At 38.8% G+C, this 17,158-nt stretch overlaps 1 protein-coding gene across 1 annotated transcript; it reads left to right on the top strand.

Annotated features, from left to right (window-relative positions):
- The first annotated feature begins 184 nt into the window (after nucleotides 1-184).
- Nucleotides 185-13,604, top strand: dgat1a (diacylglycerol O-acyltransferase 1a). Its single transcript, XM_026155825.2, has 17 exons — nucleotides 185-696; nucleotides 2,406-2,493; nucleotides 8,353-8,393; nucleotides 8,657-8,742; nucleotides 9,237-9,289; nucleotides 9,681-9,786; nucleotides 10,030-10,158; nucleotides 10,494-10,568; nucleotides 10,831-10,934; nucleotides 11,075-11,113; nucleotides 11,577-11,618; nucleotides 11,774-11,818; nucleotides 12,113-12,225; nucleotides 12,476-12,541; nucleotides 12,708-12,795; nucleotides 13,018-13,080; nucleotides 13,160-13,604. Exons 1-17 carry the CDS (start codon nucleotides 434-436, stop codon nucleotides 13,304-13,306), a joined length of 1,548 nt encoding a protein of 515 aa, XP_026011610.1. The 5' UTR covers nucleotides 185-433; the 3' UTR covers nucleotides 13,307-13,604.
- Nucleotides 13,605-17,158: the final 3,554 nt, after the last annotated feature.

Genomic DNA, 17,158 nt, shown 5'->3' on the forward strand with positions numbered 1-17,158 from the left:
CTGACTTGATCACAGATTTGTAGTCCATACATGTGAGCGACACAGGCAATTATACTTTGTATAATAAATTTTGAGACAGAAATGTTCTTATGCAGTAACTTTTTTTATAAGGAAAAAGTGAGTGTTTGTATCGTAATTGCAAATAACAAAGAAAAAACGGACAGGACACTGTGATTGCTTTATTTTATTTTTTTTCTTTACGAACGGGGGATGTTAGCTGAAAATACAGAACTGGCAACCCTTCTGACAAATGCACCTTGAGCCGTCGTAATGAACCGCCCCTCTCATTACCAGCGCTCACATTGTAGGAGGAAGAACATCCCGCTGCTGTTTGTTCAGCTCCTGTTGTGAAGTTACTGAGGGACAAACGAGCGGCGGGCAGTTTGACCAACAATGTCGAGCAGGTAGAAACAGCGTGACTGAAGCCGCGGAAATGAGCGAAACAGCCGAGACGAGAGGGCCCGTAACCCGCCGGAGGAGGACAACCAGCACCAGCACCAAGCAAACCAAGAGGCAAGACGCAGGGGAGAAACCTCCACCGTGTTCCGCTAAAGAAAAAGCCGCAGACAAGGTCCAGAAGCATGCGAACAATAACGGCAATGTGGAGAAAGAAATGGGGAAGTCAACACAGCAGCAGCTCGCAAACAGTCCGAAGAAACAGAGGAGTGCGGTAGAAGATATCAACGAAAAGCTCAGGTAACCTTTGACGTTAACGTTCCAGCATTACGTACAGACGTTAACGGTAAATTGTTAGCAGAGGGGTACATCTCATACTCCTCCTCCCCTTTTCATTCATGTGTAATTTAGCCAGAGTCGTTATTCTTCCTCCATTGTTTCCAGTAGCTTAATTGCCGTTTCATGACAGGTTAGCTGGTACTTATTTCTTACAAAGCTGTTCTTGAGCTAGTGGGCATTAAAAAAAAAAAAAGAGTTGCAGAAACCCAAAAGTTGCACTTAATCTTAACATTTCCATAAGCTTTAAATGCCTCCTTTTGAGTTGCCTTCGTTCATCCCCTGTTTTTTTTCTGCATTTTCTACATTTCTTTAATAGCCTTGCATGAATGCAATCTGTGAGAGTCTGGCACAGGTCTGGGGAGCTTTTTTATTTCCAGCTTTATAAACAAACTGACATAACTTTCATTGCTTGCTTTTTTTATTAGCTGGAGTTTGCTCTTTTGCCAGGCCAATAATAAATAATTTAAGAAAATAGTCAGCAGATCGATGGAGAGTTTGTCTCAGATGTCTCTAATTTTGAAGCAATATAAAAATGAATAGTAGTAACAGACTTCTTTGGCAGGACACTCACTCACTTGTTGAACAGAGGGTAGCTTTGAGTTTGTATACAGGGTGTGTCAGGAGAACAGGTAGGGTATGACCGACCTTGCTGCAAACAATAGCCCGTGCTTCTACCTATGGGCACCACACCAGCTTCTCAGATCTGCCTACCTATTTAAAGCATGCATTTCTTTAGGTTGAAGCCATGCCTTCTTGATTACCCCATGGAATTTCTACATCCTTGTAATTGGTGTGAAGGCCAGGGTCCTAATACGGCACTTTAATACCCAGTAAAAGGAAGGTGATTTTAATTTGTGGTTAATTTTTATTTTAATTGGATCCCAGCCAGCTGACGTAGGCAAGTGATGTGTTCTTGTGACACATGCTTTGGCGATAGCATGTCTACTGTTTGCATGCATTTCTGCACATTTCTCATGCTGAGTGAGTGTCCTGGCACTATGTTAAAAACCACTTTGGTTTTTCCTCCTTTATTTTTCCATCCTCTTGCCCTCTCTACAGTTTTCCTAACTTGCTGTTATTGCTCCATCTCCTCACCTCTTAACCATTTTCCTCTGACCAGTCTTCTCCTCCTCTGTCCTCGTTCACCCTTTATCACCTATGGCTGTGTAAAAGTTCCTTTATGGTTTCTTGATGAAACGCTTCAGTTTTCTAAAGCATAGATTGGGGGCAGTGCTATGTAAACCTTTTAACTGCAGTGTGTGATTCATCCACGTAAAAGCTGGTATAGAAATTAAATAATTTCCCTCTGATCCTAACTTGAAGTTGATATTAACTTTAATGTCAGATTATACCACATTGTTGTTAAGTGCATTACCACCAAGAAAGTGGTAATCGGTCCATCAAGGAAAATAAGCTAAGTAAAGGAAGTTCAGCATAGCTGGTCCTCAACATGAAGTCACACGTGTGTCATTTTTGAAGGATTTCTCAATGTGTTAATCATAAATGACTCACTCTGAGTTATCGGTGCTTTGTAAGAGTTGTAAAATCAATCCTGTTGCCCTAACTAGATTCCCCCCCTTAGCTTGTGGAGACAGTGAGACAGGAAAGAGTGCTAATCATTTGATTACAGTCTAAAATTTAATGGTGAACGACTGTGTGTTTTTCTGCAGGTGTCACAATCTACAGGAGTCTCTCTTGAGCTCAGCCAGCGGCTACAGCAACTACAGAGGAATCCTCAACTGGTGTGTTGTCATGCTGGTGAGTTAAACCTCATTACATGTCCACGCAGAAATGAAAATGTATGCCACCGTTGCTTCGAAAACTGTAACATTTAGAAAGTTAGACCCCTCATTCACCTAAATCTTACTGGTCTGGACAAGGCTCATGCAAGAAATCTCAAAGAATTACTCTCTAATCTCAACAGCTCATGTATGGTTATTCTTATTCTTTGCCACTTCTCTCTCTCACTCACTCACTCACTCACTCAGCCATCCAAAGTGTATAAAACTCCAAACTACTGCAGCAAAACAAAAGTTCCAGCCCACACAAAGTACACATCCCTCTGGGCTTGCTGTTAGACCTGTTGTTACATTGACTTTTTGTGACACATTAACTTGTTGTGTTGTCTGCAGGAACGCTGATAAATCGACTTTTGTGTTATCTCTCATAACACTTGCAGATTAGCCACATAAGTACTTTTTTCTTTTTCTTTTTTTTTTTTGGTTTTGCTCTGGCCTGGGTTGCCATTTCTTGTAGATATTTCTATATTTTTGATAAGAGGCGTGTTTGTAAGCTACAGTTTAATCTCAGTGAGCTTGTTTGAACTTTCTCATCAAAAGTGAACTTTGTTAGGTGGGCTTATATTACGCGAGGGTCTTTAATTTGCTGCCAAATTGTTTTCCTTTTATTAGTGATTTAGGACAGCGTGGCATCGCAGTGGTTAACACTCTCTCCTCACAGTAAAAGGGTCCTGTCTTTTAAGTTTTTATTTGAGTTTTGTATATTGGGCAAAAAAAATAAATGAGCATCACGCAAAACATGCAACAAAAAAACAAGAGGTTGTGGGATTAGAATCACAGTAAAATAGAAAAAAAGAGGACTTCTTTCTCCTCATATAATGACAGCGAATCTCTTTCAATGGTTAAATGGCACTGTTTCTCCTATCTTGTCTCTCCTATTTCATTTTGGAGTCTTATTGAGTAGGTCATCTGCTCCAAGGTATGTAGATTTTTTTTTTTTTTAACAGTATTAGTAAACAAAAAAAGTGTTTACTTTTTTTTTTTTTTTTTTTTTTTGCTAACTGTCCGTAGGACCTTTCAGACGGTGTTTATCTTTCTTTTAATTCATGTGGGGAAAGCTGCAAAATAACATAAATAAATAAATTAGAACTCTGGAGATCATTCGTGATGATTCTTTCCAAAAAGATTGACTCAAAATGCTTCAGCTCTAACTTTGATCTAACTGGACCCATATCTAATATTGTGGTGATTTCTTTACTGTAAATTTTTAGTGAGCCAACATCCTTAACAGTTATCAGTTCTATGAAAAACTCAATTTTCTATCTGTAGCAGGGACATTTTTATTAGTAATGACAAAGAAATTCCTTCATTCACAATAGCTCACAATGCTTGCTAGTATTGTTATTGTTAATGCTAGCTAGTTATTTGAAAGTAACATTTGCTGAAGCTCCTTTTAAAATAATTCAAATGGTTTGCTACAGTGTATGCAAAGACTAACCATTGTGGCTGCTATACTTTGTAGTGCTACTAGCATTAATAACTAAATTGGCCAACCTGGCTTTCATACAGCAAGATACTTCTGTTGAAGTTGGCTGAATGCAGGCATTTTAGTTAAATATGTCATGTCCCTCTCTGTTGAGGAGACTTCAGGACTGTTAACCTCATTTAGAAACAAGAGCTTCTGCCCCAGTCCAGTGAGGGAAGTGTGGGTGTCTGTCTCCAGAGACAGCCTGCAGTGCCCCAGAGAATCCTGTCAGTTTTAGCCTTATATTAGACATCTAGATTTAAAAATATCCAGTTAGCTGTAATCCACATGAAAGGGAATTTGACTCTAAGTGTGTGTGTGTGTGCTTTGCATATCTGTGTGTAGATGTACTTGCATGATTGCTCTGTCTGGATGTATCTATGCAGATTTCTGTGTGTGTGTGTGTGTGTGGGTGGTTCTATGACGGGTTTATTCCCATTTTTGAAGGTTTAGATTGCCGTTCAGCACATCTTTCACTTTGTGGTCACCACATACCCAACGGATGGTGTTCACTTTAGACGTTTTTCAGAGGATGCTTTAGGATCAGGCTGTAAAAATGTAAAGTGGACCCCCAGAGCCTTGAATGTGTGTATATTTAGGAGTTCAGTAAGTTGTGTACTTTGTCCTCGATAACAAGGACCATCAGATAAATTCCTAAAATGTCAGCTGTAGAAGTGCATGCTTCTAGAGATGGGAATATAGATGTATTTTGTGCCCTCCATGATTTTTTTATTTTTTTTATTTTTTTATTTGTAAGATTTAACACAAAATAACAGGGAAAAACTAAGTTTTTAAGAAAATAGCCCAAAATACTAGTAAGAAATTCTTCTTGTGAGAGAAAACTCAATATTCTTGGTACTCCATCCTCTGCATTGCTGGCAGGATAAAATACTTCTCATGTTGTGTAATTACTGAGCTGTCATCATCTAGTATCTGAACCCTGGGAACAAAGTCTACATGGGATTTTGAGACTTTTAGAATACCTTTTGTTTATATTTGTCCTCAGCACCTGCATAGATTATTTGTTACCATTTGATTTGTGATCTGATGAAATTGATTCTGAGGTTCATGAAACATTTTTTTAAGCTTTGTTTTAGAATAGTCTTATTTTCTGATTGTTACCTGAGCTGAGCCTGTTGGGCCTGAACACCTCCCTCTGCAACTGGATCCTGGACTTTCTGACCGGAAGGCCTCAGTCAGTACGGATCGGGAACTGCACCACCACACTGAGCACTGGGGCCCCACAAGGCTGTGTGCTCAGTCCTCTGCTGTTCATACTGCTGACTCATGACTGTGTAGCAACACACAGTTCAAATCACATCATTAAGTTCGCTGATGACACGACCGTGGTGGGTCTCATTAGCAAGAACGACGAGTCAGCGTACAGAGAGGAAGTGCAGAGACTAACGGACTGGTGTAAAGACAACAACCTGTCTCTGAATGTTGACAAGACAAAAGAGATGGTTGTTGACTTTAGGAAGACACGAGGCGACCACTCACCGCTGAGCATCAACGGCTCCTCTGTGGAGATCGTCGACAGCACCAAATTCCTGGGCGTCCACCTGGAGAAGGACCTCGGCTGGTCCCTCAACACCAGCTCCCTGCACAAGAAAGCCCAACAGCGTCTCTTCTTTCTGAGAAGACTGAGAAAGGCTCGGCTTCCACCACCGATCCTGACCACCTTCTATAGAGGAACTATCGAGAGCATCCTGAGCGCTGCATCACTGTCTGGTTTGGGAACTGTGCCATATCGGACCGCAAGACCCTACAGCGGATAGTGGGAACAGCAGAGAAGATCATCGGGGTCTCTCTCCCCTCTATTGAGGACATCTACACCACATGATGCATTTGCAAAGCCACCAGCTTTGTGGCTGATCGGACACACCCCTCTCACACACTCTTCACACTCCTGCCATCTGGAAAAAGGTACCGAAGCATTCGGGCACACACATCCAGACTGTGCAACAGCTTCTTTTTTTTTTTTTTTTTTTTCCCACAAGCCACCCATCTCCTCAGCAAAAAGGGACTGACTGATAAGCACAAACTCACACACTATCACTTAGCTTAACTCAACTACCTCAAAACATTGAGACTGGACTGACTAATCAACACAAGCGCAAACACACTGACCTACACCACCAAACCATCGTACACACTAACCTGTAAATGCTCTTTTGCACAATATTATTACTGGACTTTTTGCACTAACTTCTGCACTTCCTAATTTTTGCTGCTACACTAAGGAATGTTTACTGTTCCTCCACTACCTCAACTCATCATCACAAAACCTTATTATTATGTTACGTTGTGTTTTTCTATCATTCTGTCACTTTGCTGCTCTTGTTTGCACATTTGCACATGCACTTTGTCTGCTGTCTGATAACAAAAAAAAAAAGTCTTCCTTAGATAGTTAGGTTTTTTTTGTTAATTTATGTTAGGTCAGTCTGTCTTGTCTCTGCTAGCCAGCTAACTAGGCCTCTTAGTTAGCTAGTTTAGTGTTTTCTGTTAATTTATGTTGTAAATTTATGTTGCATGTAGCACCTTGGTTCCTGGAGGAACGTTGTTTCGCCTCACTGTGTACTGTTAAACTGCATATGGTTGAAGTGACAATAAAGCCAACTTGACTTGACCTGATGAATCATGATCCATTTATAGAGACCTCTAAGAGAAGATTGCTCGTTCTGCTGCAGACCCATCTGCTTGGCAAATAGCTGCATACCAGATGTTGGTTTTAAGGTGTCCCCCTTCTCCAAAATCAGACCTGTTCATTTTCAATTGGAAAACTTCATTAGCTACTAACAAGGCACAGATGGCTGCGACCAGTTCTTCTTCATCTTTGTTATATGGTTTAAGACACAGTATTGAGCTTGTTGGTCATAGATATGGGAAGAGTACCTGAGACTTGGAATGGTTCATTGCATTGTTCCAAGTGATTTGCAGACAAGTAAACCATGTAAATAGTTTATATGGCCACAGGCTGACAAGGTCAGTGCACTGTGACGTAAAGCCTGTTTTAAGATTTGATCTTTGTTCTCACCTGTTTTCTCAGGGCATCTTTGCCAGAGGCCAGGTTCAGTGAACATCAGTGGCTTCTTTCATTGTTAAAATTACTATCCACCAGATCAGAGAGAGGGATGTTCATTTTGCATTATAGATTGTTCAAAGAAAGTACAAGTGGATAGAAGTAATATTTTGATTTAATAGTTCTATAGTGTAGTTTGATAGCTGTATATTATGTGACGAAAAAAATTTATTATTAATAGCATTTCATTTTCTAGAACATTACAAATGATAACAAACATAACATACACTATAGTAAAGTAGCTTTTGGACATATTAACCTTTTTCCTTCACCCTTCCCAGAGCGCAGAGATTTTGCCCCTGTACCCAGCCCTTACTGTTACTTCAGCCTCCCTAGAACCCTATGACCCTCTGATCCTATGACTTATAATATCCTGTGCTGAAAACTGACGTCCCATCAGTATTTTAATGGTGTGCATAGAAAGGGCAAACAGTAACAATGAAAAACACTGCAGTGGAAACAAGTAGGCCTTGTTTCCACTGCAGGAAAAAGGCAAATCTTTGAAAATCTTCAATGTTGCAATATTCTCTACAAAACGTTGCTACAGTAAATGTGTGACATGCTACAGTGGCCTCCTCTGTGCTGAAGGTTACTAAAGTAAAGGTTACTGGTTTGGACTACAGACAAAACCACATTGCTGCCGGGGTTTGGCAAGCTGGTGGGGATATTCACTGCAGCATGACCCCATTAAGTGTCATACACCAAATGTCCTCATTATCTTAACTAGCTTAAGTGACTAATATAAAAATGAACTAGAACTGTACAGATCCCATATATAATGTTGCTTCTTTAAATTGTGCAAAGTCTAGCGTTATCTTAGACTCTCTGATAGCCCCGATGGCTGAGATGAAGCTGGACTCTGAACTTAAATATACAATTTAATAATAAACTTGTTTTGCTCGACACTTTCTATCAGAGTGCACTTCAGCAGGGTGTCAATGTGAACAGCAGGAACATGTGGCTAAATTTAGCTGAGGATCTAATCTATTTATAACTCAGCAGCTAACATTTTTATTTCTAATATCCTCCTCCTTAATAAATTCCAGCATAAGAATAAATGTGTTTTGTTTTGTTGTTTGTTTTTCATCAAATTTGAATAGCAACAGTTTCAATGTGTATAAACAAACGGTTACATCTGCACGTTGAAGATTCAGACAAGTGTTTTGGGGTTTTTGCAGCTTTTTAATGAAGAACAACTTTGAAAAATATGCTTTGAAATATTTCTATAGTACGAGTCATGTTAATATTGTGTCCTCTTGCATCTTTCTCAGGTGCTGAGTAATGCACGACTTTTCTTAGAGAACATTATAAAGTGAGTATGCACCTATATTTATGTAGCTGTTATTGGGGGGTTTTAATCAACAAGAGCTTACATATTGAGAACTGCTTCACGTCCAGAACAACTTGAACTGTTGCTGCAGTACAGATGTTCTAAGGCATGAGCTTGTTCCAGGTCTTAGGTTATGAAGCTTATTTCCTCTTGTTCCACATCAGCTTGGACAGGCTCCAGCCTTTTGCATCACTTTAAGAGATGACTTCCTATAGCTGTAAAATATATTTCTGTTCCTTCTTCAGGTATGGCATCTTGGTAGATCCTATCCAAGTAGTGTCCCTCTTCTTAAAGGACCCCTACAGCTGGCCAGCAGCATGCCTAATCATTGGTACGGAGCCTTAATTTTACTGCACACGGTTATTGAGTTACAACTTTGTGTTTATTTGTGACTTTAGGATTGAGATGATAAAATTCACAAACATGGTTTGTAGTTGTATTGCTGTGTAGTGGTTATTAACAGCTTCTTTAAGTACAAAAGATGTAAATGGATCCAGAGTAATTAAGTTTTTCAGTGGCTCATATGTGCAATGTTGCCACATAGAAGTGCAGTTCATGTGAGCCTCTGTGTATAATATATTTTGCTGGTGATTGTTCAGATTTTATTTACTTGGATACAGTTGATTCTTGATGCAGTCTGTGTTTTACAACACAGGTAATCAGTACTAGGGTGAAAGCAGAACTTAAAACAAAGGTCATATTTGAATGTTCTTCAAATTCTCTTTTGAAGTTCGTGACTGAAATAAACAGAGTAATGATTGATTTTGATTTTTATGGCATAGCATCTCATAGAGTTTGAGTACTGTTTTTGTTTTTGTGTTTTAGTGTCCAATGTGTTCATATTAGCAGCCTTGTACATAGAGCGGCGTCTGGCTGTGGTAAGTCCCTACACGAATATGATGTGTTTTTCTGTGTTGGATTAAATTTTCATTTAACTTGTGATGCTCAGTTCTTCGTCTGGGACTCTTCGACCTCAGTAAGCTTATTTGTTGATGTGATAACACTGTTTTCTTACAGTACAAAGAAAGTGGATTTGATTAGAAGGTTGTCGTTCTGTGATCTCCCATGTGTGCTTGAAACAGGTGCTTTTCAGTTGCCGAAGTCTTCAAAGTAAATTCAACATCACAGCGCCACCTCTTTTTATACCTGCTCTTAAATCCGATAAGAACACTGAAGCTGATCCAGATTAGATAGCACAGTTCCTTAAGAGAAAAAATACTGAAAGTATTAATAAAATATTGCTTACTTTTTGTCCTTTATTCTTTCTAGGGCACAATCTCCGAAACTACAGGGCTGATTCTTCACTTGTTTAATCTGACATCCTTGTTAATCTTTCCTTCCGCCTCAGTACTCACTGTGACCTCCATCACACCAGGTACATGATTTTTTTTTTTTTTTTCTTATGCTTTATTCTTTTTTACACAAGAGTGGGTCTTCTGTTTAGAAAATTAGAACAAATGAGAGCAATAATGTCAAGTACTTTAAGGTGAATATGAGTGAGCCAGTGAGTCAATCTGTACACATACCCAGCTATGCTTGGTTCATTATTTATTTATTATGTACCATGTCATCTATTGCACACTGCTAGTGACTCGTACATTGTGTGTGTCTGTGTCAGTGGGTGGTGTGCTCTCCTTAGGCACCTACACAGTGCTGTTTCTCAAGCTGTACTCCTACATGGACTCCAACAAGTGGTGCAGAGAAATCAGACAAGCCAAAGCTAAAAGAATGACACGATCATATTCGTGTAAGTATATTAGCATAGGAACTGCTGAGCCGTTGAATCATTGTGACTAAGGTCAACAAAACGACTCGTATCTGTGAATGAATTCAGTAGATGATTCATACCTGCAGAGATTTGTTGCACTGTTTTGCTTATACTGCCATCTAGTGGTGGCATAGTAACATGTGCAACTCTTTCATAGAATAGCTGGCGCTATTTCAATTGACCGTGGATGAAAGCTGGATCTGCATCTGTAGCTATATTACTGTGGATTCATTTTAATACACCATAATGAATAAAATAAAATTGAATGATGCTTGAAATTCTAATTGTTGTGCCTATTCATCTGCCACATTCAGGTCCAATTGTGGCACAGTCCAACGGGTCAGCGGTTAACACCAATGTCTCCTACCCAGGCAACCTCACACACAGAGGTAACAGACTGCACAGTTAGTGCAGATGGACATTGCTACCAACAACAATGAGAAAGAAAATTAGTGGGTCAAAATATTTGCTGTGTAAATATTAACTTGTTAAAGTAGGGGCTGAGGAGTATCTCTTTGAATAGCCAGTAAATGTCGTTTCTCACAAGGTCTTATTAATTTTTTTTAAAACATTCCAGTATCAAAGTCAGAAAGTGTAGGATCAAGTCATTAATGTGACACATTGATGTGACCTGTTTGTGTTTGTCTTTAGACATGTACTACTTCATCTTTGCACCAACTCTCTGCTACCAGCTCAACTTCCCACGGTCTCCACGGATACGCAAAAGGTTTCTGATCAGAAGACTTTTTGAAATGGTGAGAGGAAACGATCAGAAACGGTCCCAAAATTTTAGTTGGTGACCTAATTATAATGACAGAAAATGAATCGCAATCACAAACGAGGAGATGAATGTGTGAATGTTTTGTTTAAATCTTAACGTGTTCTTTTCTTCCAGCTTTTCCTCATGCAGTTGTTGGTGGGATTAATACAGCAGGTATGTAGAATATTTACAGACACTTGGCAAGCATGCTGATCATACACTGTATGCATGCATTAAATAACTGATCAGTCAAGTGTGATTTAAATCGGGGGTGTCGTGAAATAACAATGGTCTTTGCTCACTTTTCTGATGCTACAGTTACTTCTTTCACACACCAGCAGATTCTTGCATCAAATTTACAAAGTTGGCATGCCCCGTATAGCCGTTACCATTCTGCTTCTACTCCATTACCACATGCTGAAACCTTGGAGCCGGAAAATGCTGCCTGCAATAAATATATTTAGATTTGACTTATAGTTTGTTTTCTGTAGCTGAATATTGTTTATCTGTCATTCTCTTACATTGTTTAGTGAAAATCTGAAATTGTGATATGCCTAGTTCGAACACATTTCTTCTTTGAGTATATTGTGGAAAAGCAGCAAAAAAAAAAACCCTAACCTAAGTCTGTGTCTTCCAGTGGATGGTCCCAAGTGTTCAGAACTCAATGAAACCGTTCCAGGTGTGTATAAACATGGAGACACTCACTGCATCACTTACAATGGCTCCAATAAGGCAAGAGTCAAAAATATTTGCCTGAAACTGGAGCGGTCTTATAAAGAAAAGGTATCTTTTTCTTTTTTTTTTTCTTTTTTTTTTTTTTATTACTTCTTAAAGGAAATGGACTTTTCTAGGATGGTGGAGCGGCTGCTGAAACTAGCTGTGAGTATCTAGACTGCACATCAGAGACTTTATCAGTGATCTGTTATTAGTATTAGTGATCTAAATTAAACACTCAAATTAATTCCTTTATTCTGGTATTGTCGTTTTTTGTTTGTTTGTTTTTTTTTGTTTTTTGTATTATTTTAACATTTTTAAAGTGAAATTTATTCTGTGCTCATCTCAAAAGAGGTCTCAAGAGTTACATTTGTTAGTCAACAGTAGTTCAACCTTACCAACCTAGACACCTTTTCCTCTCTCCTTTTCTAATCCTCCCCCCTGGCTGCCTCCTCCCAGGTTCCTAACCATCTAATATGGTTAATATTCTTCTATTGGTTTTTCCATTCCTCTCTGAACTTTGTGGCAGAGCTCCTGCAGTTTGGAGATCGGGAGTTCTACAGGGACTGGTGGTGAGTCGTCAAGCATACATTTTCTGTGTGACTCCTCTCATCTTTCATTTATTTATTTATTTTTTTGCTTCTTCCATTTTTCTGTTACTTTAATATGATGTTGTGCAGTCTGTCAGATGTAGAAGTGATGGTGTTTCCAAATGCAACAGATGATGTATCACATAGGTTTCAAAGAGTGTTTTCCTAGAAATATTGATTCAAATCGCACTGCAGTTTTGACATCAGTTCCTTAAACTGCTCTTGATTTCAGGAACTCTGAGACTGTCACATACTTCTGGGCCAACTGGAACATCCCAGTGCACAAGTGGTGCCTGAGGTGAGCAGCAAACTCTGTAATGACAAGTATTTATTTATTTATTTATTTAAAATCAGTATTGCCACATGGTTTGATTGGCTTTAGTCTCATTAATAGTGCATATATAGTTAGACCCAGATATAAAAAGAAAGACCAGGAGTCATTTGTCTGTTTCCCTGTTTTGCAGACATTTCTATAAGCCAATGTTGAGGAAGGGGGTGAACAAATTTCTGGCTCAAACTGCTGTTTTTCTGGCTTCTGCCTTTTTCCATGAGGTAACTGAGCAACATTTAGCCTCAAACACCTTTGATGGCTGTTTTTACTTCTGTATGTGAAGCAGACTGTTTTTACTAAATGTTTTATTCCTACATGAGGGCAGAAATTCAGAGGTTCCTGGTGCATGCACAGAAACTGAAAGAAGAGTTGCTAGCTTACAGCATCACTGTTATAAATGCAACTGCTGAGTTCTAAAAAAGGGAATCTGTTTCTTTCCTCAGTACCTGGTGAGCGTTCCTCTCAAGATGTTTAGACTGTGGGCATTCATGGGAATGATGGCTCAGGTAAGGCCCTATATTTATTCATTTCATTATATACTGAGGCATACACATGCATTCACCTCTGACCTTTTAAACCCTTCAGGTTCCTCTGGCTTTGTTCGTAAGTCGCTTCCTGAACGGAAATTACGGCAACGCGGCCGTGTGGATCTCACTCATAATTGGACAGCCCATCGCCGTGTTGATGTACGTCCATGACTACTATGTCATTCATTACGGGAGCACTACATAACACAGGACAGACACCCACACACTAGTCTGTGAAACACGCCAATGAGGTATTATAGAGCAGGTTCGAGGGAATCCATGGCAAGCTGATGTTTATGAAGCTGTTGAAGCTTTGGCATGAAAGTTGTGACTTTATTTTTGCACATTAGAAAACCATCAGGAAATGATTTTGGATATTTAGGAGTCTTGTCTAGTCTCACACTGCACCCCTGTCAGCCTCCAACTGTGCAATCCACTGTACGAAAACAAATATATGGTGCTAGTGGTTTAATCTACCGTTCATTGGCTCAAAGGTTAGACTTCTTTGGGGGTTGGGGACTCCTCTGCTTTAATACATTCATCTTAAAAGTGGGAAGACTAATAAAAACCACACGCTCCTCCGCTCAGTGAATGTTTAAGAATGCACATACCAGCAGGTGCAACAAGTGTGAACCACTGCCAACTGTGCACAAGCTACAGCCTGGATCCAGGATCCTTCTTCCAGAGAAACTATATGAAAATGGGGATTCTATATCAGGGGCTGAGGAGCATCTTTGTATATCCAGAGGCAACACTTTTAAATGTTAAAGCCAGTAAACTTCTACAAGCTAAAGCCTGACATCCTGGTCAACCACTTAAGAATCTCCATGGCTTGACATAGACCAGACTGACTTTTGCATGTATCCTTGGATGCAATATAACTTCCAGTATTACGGACGGTATATTTAAAAATGACATTGAAAATGTCCAAAGGTAAAAAACTGAAGGAAACAAGGATTCCTCTCCAAAAAGACTGAGCACCAGGACGTTGATGTGGATTTATTTGTACAGTTGTATGTCAAACAAAATCAATGCAAGCTTTGAGCGGAAGAGCACGTGCTGCCGGCTTACTTGCCTTGGCTTTATCATCATCTTGTGTCTGCACTGCCTTTGATTTGTCGAGTTTATTTTATAGTTTTGCAGTATTGTATTTGCTGGATGTTTGTGCCATCTTGAAATCACATGTGGTATTTTGTGTTTAAACTAATGATTTAAGTGTTTGATTTGCCAGATTAAACCAATGAATGTTTTTTGCACTTGAGATGCATGCAGTTAACTGAAGCAATAGATTTCAATGGATGCATTATTTTAAGTTGTATCAATCATGTAAAGAAAACAAATTTGTGCTGAGATTTCTGTTCTGTAATCTGCTTGTTGACGTTGCTGTTAAAAGGGGAAAACTGAAGCTGCGTTAATTTAAAGAAGGCAGTTGAAACAGCCTGATCACGTTGGATGATTTACAGTATTTGTTGAGTCCATTTCTTTGATCTAGATGTTGTCAGAACATGACACTACTGCCAGTGTGGATAACATACCATAAATTGATGTAGGAAGATGTTCTTATTTTATCAATCTTTGAAAGATAAGTGAAAGCCTTTTGTTTAAAAATGGTTGCATTCTTTCCTTTTTGATCATAATTCAGGGAAAAACTGTCCTTGAGCACCAGTAATAGAACTGAGTGTTGGCATTCCTTACTGAATACTAAGTGCCTGCTGTAAAAAGGAGGGGAAAATGCTTGCATTTAAACTGAAGAAAAATGCTGTTAGATTTGATGCCAAATACTTGTAATATAATCCAAAATGTAGGAAAGGTAGTTTAACTTTTATCTATGTAGCAAGTGGGCTTCTTTGTATGGTATGGTGATTTGTGCGGGAGCCTAAGATTTACTGCACTAAGCTCAAACTGAAATATTTTACCAAATCTCAGTTTTAAAGCTATAATTTTTCTTTTCCTGAAAACACAAAAGTAAAGCATCATTCTGATCACTTTATTAGTATTTCATTGCACAAATGACACTTTTTGTCTGACCCACTTTCATCTGCAAATGTGACCCAGTTCTGAATTTTGTCAGATGTGAGATACGGTTATTGTGTGACACCAGAGTTAACATCTGAGTAGTTTGTTTTTTTGTTTTTTTTTTCTCCCCTAAAAACTAGTTTCTACATTTACAAACCATGTATCTAAATGACATGAGCTTGCTGAGGAAAAACAGAAAATGCGTACTTCAGTACAATCGATAGAAAGAGGCGTCCAAAGCAGTTCAAAGGTGTTTCTTCAATATTAGTTAATGTTGAGGTGTGTTTTGTTTTGTTTTTGATGCAATATGTAAAAATGAATATATTGCTAGTTTTGCTCATGTGTACAGAAATCCAAAGTGAAGAGAAAGATTATCTTGGAAAGGCAACTGTCACTGAAAGCGTGTGGTGTTTGATTTAAAAAAAAAAAACAAAAAAAAAAAAAACATTTATATGGTTATTGGACTTGTCTGTGTTTCATTAACTCTTTTCCCCCATTTGGTGACCTCCCCTGAGTTTTGACACCACAGTACATATCTGTGAAGATGTGGTTTGTTGGCTATTTGAATAGCTTCCAGGCAAAGACCACCCTCACAAACTTCTGATGCAAACCCATTTTGTTCTATAAGCAGGCCTGAAATATGGCAGAAATGAAAAGGGCTTCTAGGCCAACTTCTAGTAGGTTTTCAGTTGGTAAAGACTTAAACAAGTAGTGTGCCTCCTTCGGTTTTTGACAAATAAGATGATTATCCTAAATCCTGTACTTAATGTTATAGCACATCAAAAGCAGTTGTGGTAATCATTCTTTATAAACTTAAAAGCAAGCAGCATTATTAGCAGAGACCCTGTGATGCTGTCTTTTGATCCATCCATCTGCTCAAAACTGCTCAGCTGGAAGCTCATGCTCACAGTCTGTCGGGAAAAATACACCCTCTACACCCGCTGCTTACCTTTTAGTCCCATATTTGAAAAGGTTTGGTACCGATGCTCTATAAGAGACAAAACGCGCACTGTGAGGTGTTTTTAAACATCCTTGAGCTCACTCCATAGACATTACGCACTTTGAGACCCTTCAAGCAGTTGCTACGCATATCGCTGGTTGCTATTGCACTTGATTCGTTTGTTTACGGGTTTTCGTTTCCCTTATACTAGTTCCGGGTGAACCCCTCCCCGCTTAATTTGAGGAAATAATTATTGTATGAATCTTTATAAAAAGTGTGTGTGTGTGTGTGTATGTGTGTGTGTACACACACACATACACATATATTCATTGTATTTTGTGTAGCCAGGGAACCGATCCATAAACAACTCGGTTGAGGTGGTAACAGAAAACCTGAAGATATTTTTTTTCCCAAAACACTTTATTACAACCTGGTAATAAACAGCATAGGTAATAAATACACCTGAATAAAACACAGAAGAAGCAAAATGAAGCAGATCAAGCAGAAAAAGCCTGCCTAAAACAAACAGACTAGCGCTTGATAATGTTCACATAAAGGCTTTTATCTAAGCACACATTCTGTTTTTATAGATATTTATTTTGTGAAGAAACCACCGGTAGGCATTTAATACAAAATCTAATATTGTAATTATTAATATTGTAAATGAACAGGTGTGGTTAAGGAATTGGGCTAGAAGTAGTTAGCCTAATCAAAATAAATGTCACAATCATCACAGCATCTAAACATATTTCTATAATAGAGAGCCAAATCTGAGAAACCTTTTAGCAAATATAAAACTACTGCCATGTAAAATAACAGGATTAAAATCAGATACAAGCAAGTGTCAGGATCTTATTTGTTTAAAGGACCAGAGGTAAAGATCATATTTTGTTCTTGTCAAGTGTTATAGCTTTAATAGCAACAACGATTCATTGAAACTAAGTCTTTCTGCTGATATTCATACCTCTAGTACAAGAAAGAAAAAATAAAGGGATTCTGCATTGTGTCAGAAGGAAATATAGATGAGGGCATAAGGTGGTCAACATTCATAAATATTGTTTAGAATGCACAGGATGGTGGCAAACTGGAAAAACCCCAGAA

The sequence above is a fragment of the Astatotilapia calliptera genome, chromosome 22 (genome assembly GCF_964374335.1).
Source record: "Astatotilapia calliptera chromosome 22, fAstCal68.1, whole genome shotgun sequence".
Taxonomy (NCBI): domain Eukaryota; kingdom Metazoa; phylum Chordata; class Actinopteri; order Cichliformes; family Cichlidae; genus Astatotilapia; species Astatotilapia calliptera.